At 41.6% G+C, this 16071-nt stretch overlaps 2 protein-coding genes across 9 annotated transcripts in view; one reads left to right on the forward strand and one right to left on the reverse strand.

Moving 5' to 3' along the window:
• LOC132650979 (cytochrome P450 3A1-like) overlaps positions 1 to 16071 on the forward strand; it is an 800659-nt gene that overhangs the window by 36898 nt on the left and 747690 nt on the right. The gene's annotated exons all lie outside the window — the stretch shown is intronic.
• LOC132650997 (zinc finger protein 120-like) lies at positions 12040 to 15255 on the reverse strand (the record flags this gene model as incomplete). Its single annotated transcript, XM_060376320.1, has 3 exons — positions 12040 to 13282; positions 14866 to 14926; positions 15135 to 15255. Coding segments are annotated over 3 exons (1071 nt in total), but the record flags the coding sequence as incomplete, so codon positions are not given.

The following is a 16071-nucleotide window of genomic DNA, read 5'->3' on the forward strand; positions in this document are numbered from 1 at the left end:
CTGCTTCCTCTACTATTTATTCTACATTGGCCACCACAGCACAGTCATCTGTGTCACCCAACAAGCCACTCTGAGGCTCTGTTCATGAGTCATTTAGGGTGTATATGTTTGAGAGAGAGAGAAAGAAAGGGAGACAGAGAGATAGAGACAGACAGACAGAGAAAGAATTCTGCTATGTGTGTGTCTGTAGTTAATGCTATAATTCAGGAACACTGAGGCAGTTGCTGGTATCAATAGCCTATCATCCTTCTCATTTGCTCTTGGATTCAACTTGTCTGTGAAGTTTGCTGGGAATTTCTCTCCCATGTTAAAAGAGTTGCATACCCTGAACCTGACCGCCCACCTAATCATGGGAATGAGAATGCCCACAGAGGCTCTGTGTCTACAGAGTCTGACTAACCCATCAGAACTGGAGTGATGTGGAGATGTTGATGTGTCCAGAGCCTGATAACAATTTGTCTTTGGCCATCTTTAGCCCCTATTTGCCATTCTTTGCCAGCCTCTTGGTTGGACCTAGTGTCTTAGGACTGATGAATACCTGTAGGGTCATGCTAAATAGAACACAAGCTTCTTCCAGGCCGGTTGTTAAGAATTTCACCTTATGGTATTGGAGGCCCATAGCTGAGTTTCCTGTTTTGCCATAACCCACTTTTCTAAGGTCTAACTGAAGAGCATTTATGGCTCTTCTGATAGTATATATATTTAATGGGATTGCCTCCACATGGGAACGTGTAATTTGGAGTGACCTGAATCTATGCCTCCGGGCCATGGCAATTGTCATGTTCAACAAGGACACAACTCCTGCTTTCTACTGTGTTCTGGGATACTCAGTTGTCCTTTCACTGATGAGTGTCCACTGTGATTTTTCTGGCTAGAGCTTTCCTGACTGATCTACAGAAGCCAGGTTCCTGACACCCAGTGTGTTGGTGTTCTGCAGTGTCTTAGCCACTTTCCTGACTGACTCCTATAGCACCGTGGGCAAGGTCAAGGTAGTTGCAGAGTTTTCATGGGAACCCAGAAATGTCGGTGACTGCCTTCTACACTTACAGTCAATATTGTGAGAAGATTTCTACCAATAAGCCACAACACTGAGGACGAGATCATGGATGCCTTTCATAGTTCTGGGGCTACAGAAAAGGCTCGGGGTTAAAAGCACTTGTTCTTGCAAAGGATCAGGTGTGTTTCCCACCTGGTAGCTCACCCCATCTGTAACTCCAGTTCCAGGGGATTCAGCTCCCTCTTCTGGTCTCTTCAGGCACCACGCATCCACTTGGTACACAGGTACACCTTTTCACGTAGGCAAAACAGTCATATGTGTAAAAATAAACAGATGGGATTTACAGTTCTTAGGAGGGGGAAAAAGAAGATTAGTAAGTAAAGCTATTTTATTGACCCCACAGCCACAGCTTAAATTTACATAATCCCAGTTTAAATGTGCCCAGTTTAAATTCTTCTGCTCAGCCAGGGCCCAGCAAGTCCTTGCTCCCTGAAAAAGAAATTCTGGGATCCCTGCCACACTTTCTTTAATGAGTGCCAACTCTCCCAGTGAAAAACAGGCCTGGTCTCAGAAAGGTAGACAGTTATTATGAACTGTTTTTATAGAAATCAAAGACGGCAGGAAAAACTACAAAAGATCCATAGGGCGGGGGTTGTGGTGAGACACAGGGTTCTATTTTTATTTTGTAAAGAGAATATGTGAAATCCTTCTACTGAAGAAGAAAGGTGTGAAACACTTGACAAAATATTCTGCCTGTCGAGGCCACATTACCACAGTGCCTCTCATTGGCACCTCTTAAAAAAATGTGCTTTTCTAGTTGTGAGGATGATTGCACATTTACTTTTTAAAAGAGACATATGTTTGTGTATAGTGTGTGTGTGTGTGTTTTCCATGTGGGAGAGAAGAGGACACTGGATTCCCTGGAGTTGGAATTACAGTTGGTTAGGAGTTGCCTGACATGGCAGAGCGATACATTTAAGTATTTTATTATGTGGGAGATACGTTATGCATACAAAGTTTGGAAATGTTAAAATGTGATAATCCCCCACACACACAAAACAGATAAATGTACTATCTGCTTCACTGTTCTCACTTTAGCAGCCCAAGCCTGGAACCTCAGCATTCAGAAGGCTGAGACAAAAGGATCACAAGTTTAAGGTTGGCCTCCCCACCTCCCTCTTAAAAGCTGCTGTTTACTCAGTCATTGCTAAGGCAGCATACAGCTTCCTAGTGGTCATAGGTAAGAAATAATTATCGTCCTGAAAATACAATGATAAATTTAATTCACCATATGGTGACATGAGCCCTTGAGATGAACTCAGCAGTATTTGTTTAAACTTATGTGTGACCATAATAAAGAATCATTAAGACATTTCTTAATGAAATTAAGACACTTCATTTCCTTCCTTGAAAAACAATGCCTCCTTCTACAGATGCTCATTACACATTCATTTATGTTTTAGAAAATTTATGGAACATGAGCTAAAAAAAAGTGGGACCAGGGCTGGGCTCAAATGATAAGAGCATAGGTTGTTCTTCCAAAGGTCCTGAGTTCAATTCCCAGCAACCACATGGTGACTCACAACCATCTATAGTGAGATCTGGTGCCCTCTTATGGAGTGCAGGTGTACATGCAGGCCGAAAACTACATAATAAATAGATAGGTAGATAGATAGATAGATAGATAGATAGATAGATAGATAGATAGATAGATTGGAAGAAATAAAGAAAGAAAATAAGAGTGAAAGAATGATGGGACTAACAAATTAATACCATAATTCCTTCTTAAAAATGTTTCTGGAAATGTGATCCTCCTAACTCTGCCTCCTGACTGCTTACCCTACCCTTACCCTGTATGTTCCCTCATACACTTAGCCTAGAAATTTCAGTTTAGATAACATAGTCTGAAGAAGAAGCCCTATTTTTTTTTTTTTGGTGTCAAATATCACCAAATAATATTGAAATATTGAAGCATTTGAGGCAGGAACAAGCAGAATGCTGGAACATGCGAGAGACTAGAACAAATATGTTAAATTCTCAGCATGCTGGAAGGAGGATTCTGTCAGGTTTCGTCCAGCATCTCCAGTGTCCAGTCCTTTTGTTCTGCATACATATAATTTCTCACAAGTATCATACAGTTCTAAAATTATAAATGTATGAGATGTGCAGGATGAAACTAAACTGTAAGCCAATTTTAACTATGCCAAATAAAATAATGGCATAATGAATTTTTGAAGATATTATAGCCAAGGATTTATTGGCCATGTATTGTTGATGTTTTGACTGGAGACATATTTTTATGTCTCAGTCAGGTTGAGAATTGTTTCCATGTAAAGGGATCAACAATATAAGTTACCATTATTATTGAACATACAATCATTATCATGTTGAAATAAAAACAATGTTGGATAGATCAAAGTATCTTTTTGGGGGATCTTGGGTAAGTGTTGTATTAGGCCAAGCTGCTACCTATCTCCCGAGAGGTCTTCCATTAGAGAGACAAGCCGGTTGCCTTGAGCAACAGAAAAGGCATGTTTTAAATAAACTTTATATAAACTCCTTTTTAATTTAGAATTTATGCATACCCTAGGTATCCTGTACCTGTTTAAAGGTTTAGGCCTAGGTTTTTATATATGCTGTAGCTATTTGTCCTATCCCCTTTTTTAATATAGAATGGGAAGTTATGCCTTTATAGCCAAACTTTATTTAAACTCCCTCTTACCTTTAGCATTTAAGCATACCACAGGCATATTGTACCTCAGTTTTACATTGGTTGTGACTATTTTTTGGCTTGCCCCCTTTTTTTGCACAGGATGGGCCTTTATAGCCAAACTTTATATAAACTCACTTTCCCTTTTAGCATTTAAGGATATGCTAGGCATCTTGTACCGGGAGTTTTACATTTGTTTGGGCTACCTTTGGCCTGCCCCCTTTTTGATATGAAAGGAAGGAAGGAGGGAGGAAGGAAGGATGGAGGGAAGAAGGGAGGGAAGGAAGGAGGGAATGAGGGAGAGAAAGAAGGATGAAGAGAAAGGGATGGGAGGGAAAGAAGGAGGGAGTGAAGGAGGGAGGGAGGAAGGAAGGAAGGAAGGAAGGAAGGAGGGAGGGAAGGAAGGAGAGAAAGAGAGAAATAAAGAATTCCAGGATGCCCCAATTGCTTGTGAATTATTTCGAGACAGGGTCTCTCTTTGTGGCTCCAGCCAAGTCCCGGACTTGCTCTGTGGACCAGGATGGCCTCGAACTCACGCCTCCCTGAGCTCCAGAACGCTGCAGAAACCTACTCACCACCTTCCCCTCTCCTCCCTCCCCCAGCCGGCAGCCTTCACCGGGTTTGGACTCACTTGGCAGCATCCTTGTCCTCTGGAAGCTCCTGCCGTTGTGGGTCTTGCTCTTGTGTTCCACCTTGTGAGAGAAGAACACTGTGCTGGGGTAAGTGAGGAGAAGGTCACAGTTAGACACACTCCGGGGGTGGAGGAGAGGAAGGGGTATCAGACCTTTCAATTGTCTCCCCAAGACTTTAAGATGCTTCCTGGATTCTGGAGGCAGAGGAGGAAGAGGAGAAAGAGAAGGAGGACGAGAAGAAGAGGGAGGAGGCAAAAGAGGAGGAAGTAAGAGGAGGAGGAAAAAAAGGAGGAGGGAGGAGGAGAAGGAAAAGGAGGAGGAAAAAGAGGAGGAAGGAGAAGGAGGAGAAGAGGAAGGAGGAGAAGAAGGAGGAGAAGGAGGAGGAGAAGGAGAAGGAGGAGGAAAAAGAGGAGGAAGTAAGAGGAGAAGGAGAAGGAGGAGAAGGAGGAGAAGTAGGAGGAAGAGAAGGAGGAGGAGAATGAATTAATGAATGAATGAGTGAATGAATGAATGAGTGCACAGAGGACTGAAGGATTTGCACATAGGGTTAAGTCCATTGCCTGCGCGGAGGGAGCCCAGAGAGAAGGAGCTGATAACACATCGTTATCATTATAACGTACTAATAACATGTTTGCCATCCTCCAGGTCGCAGTACAAGGACCCCCATGTGACCCCTCAGGCAGGTTACCCAGAGGGCCGAACGCTTACCATCAGACCAACCTCCAGGAGGTGACCTCTGAGGAGCTGGGAGGGACTGGCCTGGAAGGGCGTCCTTTGAGCTCCACAGCACATTCCAGTGCATCGCGTAATGTATTTAAATATATTCAAATTTATTCAAATACCCGTGTATTAAAATAAAGTCAAACACATTCAAATATATTTAAATGAGCTTGAATACTCAGGGTTCACAGACAAGGAGAGACAGAGAGAAAAAAGAGACAGACACAGAGAGACAGAGAATCAGAGACACAGAGCCAGAGACACAGAGAGCCAGAGACACAGAGACAGAGATACAGAGATAGAGATACAGAGGGAGACAGAGAGACAGGGACAGAGAGAGACAGAGAAACAGAGAGACAGACAGAGAGACAGAGACACACCCAGAGACAGAGATACAGAAAGACAGAGAGACAGAGACAGACAGAGGCAGAGACAGGGACAGAGACAGAGAGAAACAGACATACACAGAGACAGAGATGGAGACAGAGAGACAGAGACACAGAGACAGATACAGAGAGAGAGACAGATACAGAGAGACAGAGACAGAGATGCAGAGACAGAGAGACACACAGAGAGAAACAGAAAGACAGAGAGACATAGAGAGACAGAGACAGAGAGAGACACAGAGAGATAGACAGAGACAGAGAGACAGAGACAGACAGAGAGAGACAGATAGAGGCAGAGAGAGACAGAGACAGAGACAGAGAGTCAGAGACAGAAACACAGACCAACAGAGACACAGAGAGACAGAGACAGAGACAGACACAGACACAGTAACAGAAACAGAGACAGACACAGAGACAGAGAGACACAGAGAGGCAGAGAGACAGAGAGACAGAGACAGAGAGATACCAGAGTGCTGTGCAGAGGGGACAGGACTCCTGTGTCCACTCCACATCCAGGGATGGAGGGCGATGGTGATTGCGACAGTGACAGTGATGGTGGCAGAAGGCGGCTCTGAGGAAAGCTGGGAAAGGGCCCCTCGCACTTCTCACACACAAGAAAGTGACAATAATAAAATAATAATAGTAAACAGACAAAATTACCAATAAATGATAAAAATCAGGTAATAATAATCAGATAATGATAATAAACAGATAATAATAAACCGATATGAACCAGATGATAATAATCAGATGGTAATAAACAGGTAATAATAAACAGATAATAAGGATCAGATGATAATAATAATGATCAGATGATAATAATATCAGATAATAATAATAAGAAAATGATAATAAACACATAATCATAATCAGATAATAATAATGAACAGATAATAATGATCAGATAATAATAATCACATAATAATAATCAAATAATAATAACCAGATAATACTAGCCAGATAATAATAATCACATAATAATAAACAGATAATAATAAACAGATAATGATAATAATATCAGATAATAATCATAATCAGATAATAACCATATCATAATATACAAATAATAATAAACGGATAATCATAATGGTAATCAGTTGATAATATCAAATAATAATGATTAGATTACAATAATGAAGAGATAATAATAATATCAGATAATAATGTTCAAAGGATAATATAATAATAATCAGATAATAATAATCAGATGATGATAATCAGATGATGATAATCAGATGACCAAACCCCAGCCGGTGATGGAAGTGAAGGAAGGCGGGAGCTGATGCAGAGGCAGTGGACCAGCCGCCCAGGGCTGGCTCCATCCACAGGGGCCTTGGTCTCACCACAAGCCCAGAAGATGGCTCCTCCCACAGGGGGCGGGATCTCCTCACCAGCCCAGGTGATGGCTCCTCCCACAGGGGGCCTGGTCTCCTCACCAGCCCAGGAGATGGCTCCTGCAGAAGTCCTCTCCTTCACAGGAGCTAATTTCAGATCAAACCTGTTTACCAAGCTTTCCGGTTTGGGCCAGCAGCTGATTTTTACTTATTCCTAGAGGAGAATCCTAGGCTCCCTCCGCCATTTCTTTTTTTTTTTCCTGGTGATACTTCCTGACCAGTTGTTGGTGGTCAAGAGCTAAAGTCCTGTCCCTAATATTATCATGAACCCTGGAATCCTCCCGAAACAAACGGAGAGAGAGAAAGAGAGATTGTTATGTGAATTTTAACAATGTATTTTAGTTAAAACATTAGAAACACAAAATTAAAATGTTATTAAACCTTGAATGGAGAAAGATGAACGAGCTTACAAAGGTGGCGAGCCTGCTAGAATAATACATCAACTTTAAACTCAGAAGGAAATCAAAACACCGAGCCTGACTCCTTGGACACCGTCATTGTTAGCAAAGACGTTATCATCTGCAATGGTATGTATTAAAACTGAGAGAGGGATATTCGTTTAGGATAAACACATATGAAAAGATTTGATGTGTCCAGAGACGGGTCAGTAGAGAAAATGAGGAGGAATGCCTCCACCTAAGGAGAAGAATTAACACATCTGAGACATCACAAGGTGCTTAAAGACGTTCCCCTGGGACGTGAGGTGGTTGAATCAGCCCAAGAAAACAGCATGAGGTCATGAACATGACAGGAATCAGCATACATCTTTCAACAATAATTCAGTAAGTGGTCTAAAATTCTCAATAAAAAACACATGAACTACCAGACTGTCTAAGAGACAGGATCCGCCTATTTTCTACTTCCGAGAACATCCCCTCTACATTAGACACAGAAACTGACTTGTGGTTACAGGTTTGAAAGAATCACAAGGAGGTGGAACCAGAAAACAACTATATTCTATTGTCTGAGAATATTTTTATTTTTTTGGTCTGATAACATGCACTTCGAGTCAAAAGTTGTCAACAGGGGAGATCCAAAATGGAGGTGTAAGCATGCAGGGAGGTGAGAGCATGCAGTGAGGTGTGAGCATTCAGGGAGTTATGAGCATTCAGGGAGTTGTGAGCTTGAAGGGAGGTGTGAACTTGCAGGGAGGTGTGAGCATGTTGGGAGGTGTGAACTTGCAGGGAGGTGTGAACATGTAGGGAGGTGTGAAAATGCAAAGAGGTGTGAATGTGCAGGGAGGTGTGAGCATTCAGGGAGGTGTGAGCATGCAGGGAAGTGTGAGAATGCAGAGGTGAGAACGTGCAAGGAGGTGTGGGCGTTGTAGGAGGTGTGAGTGTCCAGGGAGGTTTGAGCATGCAGGGAGGGGTGAGCGTGTAGGGAGATGTGAGCATGGTAGGAGGTGTGAACATGCAAGGAGGCGTGAATGTGCAGGGAGGTGTGAGCATGCAGGGAGGTGTGAGCAGGCAAGTAGCCGTGAGCCTCATAGGAGGTGTGAGAATGCAGGGTGGTATGAGCATGGTAGGATGTGTGAACTTGCAGGGAGTTGTGAGCATGGCATGAGGTGTGAACCTGCAGGGAGATGTGAACATGTAGGGATGGGTGAACATGCAAGGAGGTGTGAGCATGCAGGAAGTGTGAGCATGCAAGGAGGTGTGTGCATGCAGAGAGCCGTGAGCATGGTAGGTGTGAGCGTCCAGGGCGGTGTGAGCCTTGTAGGAGGAGTGAGTGTGCAGTGAGGTGTGAGCATGGTAGGAGGAGTGAACTTGCAGGGAGGTGTGAGCTTGTAGGGAGTTGTGAACATGCAGGTATATGTGAATGTGCAGGGAGGTGTGAACATGTAGATAGGTGTAAATGTGCACGGAGCTGTGAATGTGCAGGTGGGTGTGTGCATGCAGGGAGGTGTGAGCATGGTATGAGGTGTGTGCATGCAGGGAGGTGTGAGCATGGTATGAGGTGTGAAATTGCAGGGAGGTGTTTGCATGGTATGAGGTGTGAACCTGCAGGGAGTTGTGAACCTGTAGGGAGGTGTGAAGGTGCAAGGAGGTGTGAATCTTCAGGGAGTTGTGAGCATGCAGGGAGGTGAGAGCATGGTAGGAGGTGTGAACTTGCAGGGAGGTGTGAGCATGGAAGAAGGTGTGAAATTTTAGGGAGGTGTGAACATGTAGGAAGATGTGAATATGCAAGGAGGTGTACGTGTGCAGGGAGCTGTGAGCGTAGTACTTATGAGCATCCAGAGAGGTGTGAGGCTTGTAGGAGGAGTGGGCGTGCAGTGAGGTGTGAGCATGCAGGGAGGTGTGAACATGTAGAGAGGTATGAATGTGCACAGAGCTGTGAATGTGCAGGTAGGTGTGTGCATGCAGGGAGGTGTGAGCATGATATAAGGTGTGAACTTGCAGGGAGGTGTGAGCATACAGGGAGGTGTGAATGTGCAAGGATGTGTGAATGTGCAGGGAACTGTAAGTATGCAGGGAGCTGTGAGCATAGTAGGTGTGAGCATCCAGGGAGGTGTGAGCCTTGTAGGAGAGAGTGTGCAGGGAGGTGTGAGCATGGTAGAAGCTGTAAACTTGAAGAGAGGTTTGAGCTTGTAGGGAGGTATGAACATGTAGGGACATGTGAGCCTGCAGGGAGGTGTGAACATGTAGAGAGGTGCAAACCTGCACAGAGGTGTGAATGTGCACAAAGGTGTTAGCATGCAGGGAGGTGTGAGCCTGCAGGGAGCTGTGAGCATGGTAGAAGGTGTGAACGTGCAGGGATATGTGAGCATGCAGGGAGGTTTGAGCATGCAGGGGGATGTGAGCCTTGTAGGTGTGAGCATCAAGGGAGGTGTGAGCATGCTAGAAGGTGTAAACTTGCATGGAGGTGTGAGAGAGGTGTGAACATGCAGGGAGGTGTGAGCCTGCAAGGAGTTTTGAACATGTAGGGAGGTGTAAATGTGCAGGTAGGTGTGAATGTGCAGATAGGTGTGACTGTGCAGGGAGGCATGAGTGTGCATGGAGGTGTGAGCATACAGGGAGGTGTGAGCATGCAGGGAGATGTGAGCATGGTAGGAGGTATGAACTTGCAGGGAGATGTGAGCATGTGGGGATGTGTGAGCGTGTGGGGATGTGTGAACATGTAGGGAGGTGTGACCGTGCAAGGAGATGTGAGCGGGCAAGAAGGTGTGAGCCTTGTAGGAGGTGTGAGCATGAATGGAGGTGTGAGTGTAGTAGGAGGTGTGAACTTGCAGGGAGATTTGAACCTGTAGGGAAGGGTGAACATGCAAGAAGGTATGAACGTGCAGGGAGGTGTGAGTGTGGTAGATGAGAGCGTCCAGGGAGGTGTGAGCATGGTAGGAGGTGTGAACTTGCAGGGAGGTATGAATTCAGGGTATTGGGTGGGCTATGCCAGCCTTGAGGACCGTAAAACATGGAAGAACTGAGGGATTGCTGGGAAAAAATTGGCAGCTAATTCTGTATTGATATGTTAAATATGAACCTCTGCCTTTTGTTCCAGGTATGAAACCTACATCTATGGAAATATAAACTTCAGACTGAGCAGTTTGGTCTCCACTAGGTAATGATTAAAAAATGAGCTCACAAGGAAGAAAGGTGGCAAAGACAAAGATTCTATTTTTCTTTGCTTTCTTTATATCTTCTTTCTTTTCTTTGAGGGAGGGTGGGTACCCAGACTGTACTCAAATTTTTGCTGTCGTTTTGCTTTTCTAATTAATTTGTATGTTATTAATCATTTTTATTTTTTCACAATTTATTCGTTGTATACCCCTTTTAAAGGTCACTCCCTCAACTCCTACTGGTCCCACACTTCTTCCCTCTTTCCCCCAAACCCTTTCCCCTAATCCTCTCATAGGGGGAGTTCCCCTCCTCTCCCATCCATCCACACATTATCAGAACACTACTCAGCTATTAAAATCAGGGAAATAAAATTTCTGCTCTTATTACTTCTGCATAGGCCACTGTGCTCACATCAGAAGATTTCATACCATGAACCTTGCCTGCAAGCTTACTGTGAACTAAACAATAGGTATAACTCATTTTAGAGAGTCCCACCCCCAAGACACTGTTTGATTTACCATCTCACATCAAGAAACATGTGAAATTTGAAATGCTATGAAGTGTGAAACATTTTTTTTCACAAGCATTTCAGAGAACGTGGTTCTCTTGCTGCCTGGAGGCTGTTTCCCACCAGCCCAGGAAGGAAGGAGGCCCAGAAGATGAGGTATAAAGCTTGGAAGCCACCAAAGCATAACAAAGATCAGAATACTCGGGGAAAGTAAGTTCAACTTTAGAAAGTAAGTTCAACTTTAATTCTAGAAAACAGAGGGTATATACCCCTTGGGGAGTGACTGGGATGCTCTAAAATAAGTGTAGATAATTTTTTAAAACAGGGCACTTCAAGGATGCTTGATTTGCATTAAACAGCACATTCCTATCATGTGAAAAAGATCATGGAACCTAATTAACCTATATTTGAAGGGAGGGGAGTTATCAGGGATCTGTGTCAAAGGCCATGTATCAATTTTGGTTGGTGGCATCTATGTCTAAAGGCACTCTCCAGATGAAGTCAGGCAGAGAAAACACACCCTTGCCATGGTTTTACAACTAGGCCAGCAGCAGGGTCATACATGGAAGAGAAAGCCTCCTCCCTCACATCTCAAAATTCAGTCTGGGTTGTGATGGTTTTCAATAGAACCCCTGGAACCATAGGTATGTGCACGCAAAGAAACTTCTACAGGCTACCACTGTTGTGATACTCTCAGAGAACTTCCTGGCTGGTGTTAGTTCACCATTCCCTACATATTCATCCACTGGACTCAAAGTTTCTTGTGTAAAGTGAGGCAACTGAAAACAGTAAATGGTGAGAATCAAGATTATCAATAAGTCTTCCATAAACACCTTATTATATAATACTGTTGCATGTAATTGATATTCACCATTCATTGTATTCTTTTTAAAAATAAGTTTATTTACTTTAAATTCCAATCATAGTCCCCCACTCTTCCCTCCCCCAGTACTACCCTCTATTCCTATTGCCCCTATTCCCTTTCCCCTTCAGAAAAGGGAGGTCAGTTCCATTGAGCTGGTTTTTCAGTTCTGCTGGATCTCAGTAGATCAAAGAACACAAAGGCCTTTCCATATTGCTTATAGTCACAGAATTCCTCTCTAGTAAGGATACTTTTATGATGATGATGGCTCTAGATTTGTGAAAAGCCTCACCATTTTAACACATTCATAAGTTTTCCTCCATTATGAATCCTTTCATGATGATGAAGATTATACAAATGTGGAATGGTTTCACCATGTTAAAAGCACTCACAGGCTTTCTGTCCATTAGGATTTCTTTCATGAGTATGGAGATTATTCTGAAGTCCAAAAGTTTTTTCACATTGGTTACAGTCAGACAGCTTCTTTCCAGTATGTGTTCCTTTATGTATTAGGAGACATTATGTGCAAAGGCTTTACCACACAGTTATATTCATATGGTTTCCCTCCAGAATGTGTTGTTGTCTTAGGAGATGACTGTTAAATGGAAAGGCTTTATCACACTAATTACCTTAACAAGGTTTCTCTCCAATGTGTGTTTTTTCATGTTTTCGGAGACTACTCTGTTGTGCAAGGGCTTTATCATGTTGAGTATATTTATAAGGTTTCTTTCCAGTATGTGTTCTTTTATGCCGTATGAGATTGCTGTTTTCTGCAAAGGCTTTTCCACACTGGTTACATTCATAAGGTTTCTCTCCAGTGTGTGTTCTTTTATGGCTTAAGAGAGTACTGATTTGTGCAAAGGCTTTACCACACTGGTTACATTCATAAGGTTTCTCTCCAGTGTGTGTTCTTTTATGGCTTAAGAGAGTACTGATTTGTGCAAAGGCTTTACCACACTGGTTACATTCATAAGGTTTCTCTCCAGTGTGTGTTCTTTTATGCTGTATGAGAGCACTGTTTTGTGCAAAGGCTTTACCACACTGGTTACATTCATAAGGCTTCTCTCCAGTGTGTGTTCCTTTATGGCTTATGAGAGCACTGTTTCGTACAAAGGCTTTACCACACTGGGTACATTCATAATGTTTCTCTCCAGTGTGTGTTCTTTTGTGGCTTAAGAGAGTACTGTTTTCTGCAAAGGCTTTACCACACTGGTTACATTCATAAGGTTTCTCTCCAGTGTGTGTTCTTTTATGGCTTAAGAGAATACTGCTTTTTGCAAAGGCTTTACCACACTGGTTACATTCAAAAGGTTTCTCTCCAGTGTGTGTTCTTTTATGGCTTAAGAGATGACTGTTTTGTGCAAATGCTTTACCACACTGGTTACATTCATAAGGTTTCTCTCCAGTGTGTGTTCTTTTATGGCTTAAGAGAGTACTGATTTGTGCAAAGGCTTTACCACACTCATTACATGCATAAGGTTTCTCTCCAGTGTGTGTTTTTTTATGCCGTATGAGATCACTGTTTTGTGCAAAGGCTTTACCACACTGGTTACATTCATAAAGTTTCTCTCCAGTATGTGTTCTTTTATGCCGCGTGAGATGACTGTTTGTTGCAAAGCCTTTACCACATTGATTACATTTATAAGACTTCTCTCCTGTGTGTGTTCTTTTATGCCACATGAGGACAGTGGTATAGGGGAAGGCTTTACCACATAGAGTGCATTCAAAGGGATTCTCTCCTTTATGACTGCTTTCATGCCTGCAAAGCTAATTGGCACATGTAAAAGATTTACATTTCATTACACTAATAAATATATTTATCTATATGAATTAATTTCATAATTTGGTGTAATGGTAAAGAAGAATCAAATTTTAAAGTTTTATCACTTTATTTACTTTCATGGTATTCGCCTTCATTATGGGTATTTTTGAAAATCCCTGTGATGGTAAGAGCATTTGTTATGTGATTCACTTTTGTAGCATCATTTTTTCTATGAGAGGTTTTCTCCTATATATGAATAGTATTGTTAGAATTCAGAGTTTTACCACAGCAATCCCATTCAAAAATTTTTGTACTGTATGAATGATACTTCATTTACAAAGTGAGCAAGGACAATCAGAAGAAGTTCCAAATTCCTAGTATTTGTAGGTATTTTCAGCAGTATGAGTTTGCTGATGAATTCTCAGTTAAGTTGCAAAATCAATTAACAGTAACCACTTATCACATTCAGAAAATTTATTCACAGTGCGGACTTCTACAAAAAGAATTGTTCTTGGAGAAAGAGAGGGACACTGCTTCTATCAATATCCCTATGCTCATGTGTCACAAAAGCATTTTGACATATGATATACCAGTTTAATTTACAAGAATAATAAAAGATTCCCACATTGAATTAACAGTTTGTTTTTTGTTCATCATAGACATGTCATATAGTGATTAATGTTTCTCCTCAACAATATTCTTGATTCTCATAAGCTGCACCTTTCACTAAACTTTACAGTGTTACTGCATGAATATGAGTAACACTGGTTGTCCTATGAAATATTTGCTCATTAGAAGGTTTTGGACACATACTGATCACTTATTCAATGTGTATACCTCTTACAATATCTGATTAGATAGAATGAGACTAATCATATTGGCAGTTCAAGTCAGTAGCTGTAATGTCCATATGATTCAAATGGTATTTTCAATTACAATATTATTTTGTTTTCTTCTATCTTAGGGGAGTGCCTTGCAAACCCAAATCAGATACCTGACATTGAAGTACATGGAATTGTTAGATTTTAATGATCATCAGTACACTTAAAGCAGTATTGTTTGTACACTGTTGCTTTTCTTTAAAACTTCTAGGACACAGCCAGCTGTGCTGGTACATGCCTTTAATTCCAGCACTTGTGGAGGCAGAAGCAGGCAGATCTGTGTGATGTTGAGGTCATTCTGGTCTAATAAGCAAGTCTAAGCCAAGCCACAGCTACACAGAAAACAAAAACTATTTCGAAAACAGAAAAAAAAGCAGCCAACAAACAGACAAACAAACTTCCAGGACACATTAAAATTTCTTAAGATTCATATCTGTATCATTGTGCACATAAAGTTACCTTTTATTACTTGTAGAACTTTGAAAATGTTCTCCAATATTATGGTGTTCCCAATTGTAGCCTAAAATATAGTACCAGAAAATATATATTATTTTGAAATATATTATTATTAAGGCAAAACTCAAATCACTATCTTCTTGTGACCCTTAGAACCATGCTTGATTTAATCACTTCATTCCTCCTCAGTCTCAATTGGAATTACAGAAGAGAATCAATAACAAAGTAAGAGTTGTCTCCTTATTTTAAATATGAAAAAAATGCTGTCTTACCTATAGCAGTGAGGTTTTTACAGGTCTCTAGCATCACATCTTTGTAGAGTTGCTTCTGGGAAGGTTCCAGCAAAGCCCACTCTTCTTGGCTAAATTTCACATGCACATCATCGAAGGTCACTGAATTCTAAAATTTGCCATACATTTGTACAAAAGAAAGAGTGGCAACAATATAAATTTATACTTCATTGGCAATATAATCATATAATTCTAGGGCTTCTTCTGTTTATTTTCTGACACAGAAGTGCTAGTGTTAGAGAGTTGGGTGCTGTGAATCAGGTGAAGGATGGGAGAAGAAAAAGCCTAAAGGTTAGATTGTAAAGGAAACAAAAGGCTTGCTTTGAAAACCTATGTTAAAGGTGTTGTATTAGTTTGTAAGACATGTGTATGACGTAGCCATTAGTTGGGTTCTTGAGTGATCTATGAATCATCTTCAGTTACTTGGGCAAGTAGGTCAGGAGCCTGTCATGAGACAGGTGGAAGGAAAAGACACAGTCATCATATTTTATCTAGCAACAAATGAGATGTGGATATCAGGGGACAGTGAACAGATGGGTGACATCAGTCAAAAGACAACATGGTACTGAATATCATGTTTTCACCAGGGCTTAGAGATGTGCCATATAAGTATATGAAAAGGGGGGCTCATATATTTGTGGAAGGGAAAGTGGACTACAGTCAATAGATGGATAAAAATGATGTGAGTGGCAAGCAACAATAATCATAGCGGATAACATCATATTTCTGAGTAACCAGACAAAAGAAAAGGCATACAACACATGATTATTCTTTGATCATTGTTTTGTACACTTTCCTTTCTACATCATGTATAGTCTATAGTTTAAAATAAAGATTATAACTTTTCTATTAAAAATAAGTGTTAATGTTATCACTAAGTCATTTTAGAAGAAAACTGAATAATGAAGTTTAACTGTGT

Source organism: Meriones unguiculatus (genome assembly GCF_030254825.1).
Source record: "Meriones unguiculatus strain TT.TT164.6M chromosome 13 unlocalized genomic scaffold, Bangor_MerUng_6.1 Chr13_unordered_Scaffold_37, whole genome shotgun sequence".
Classification (NCBI taxonomy): domain Eukaryota; kingdom Metazoa; phylum Chordata; class Mammalia; order Rodentia; family Muridae; genus Meriones; species Meriones unguiculatus.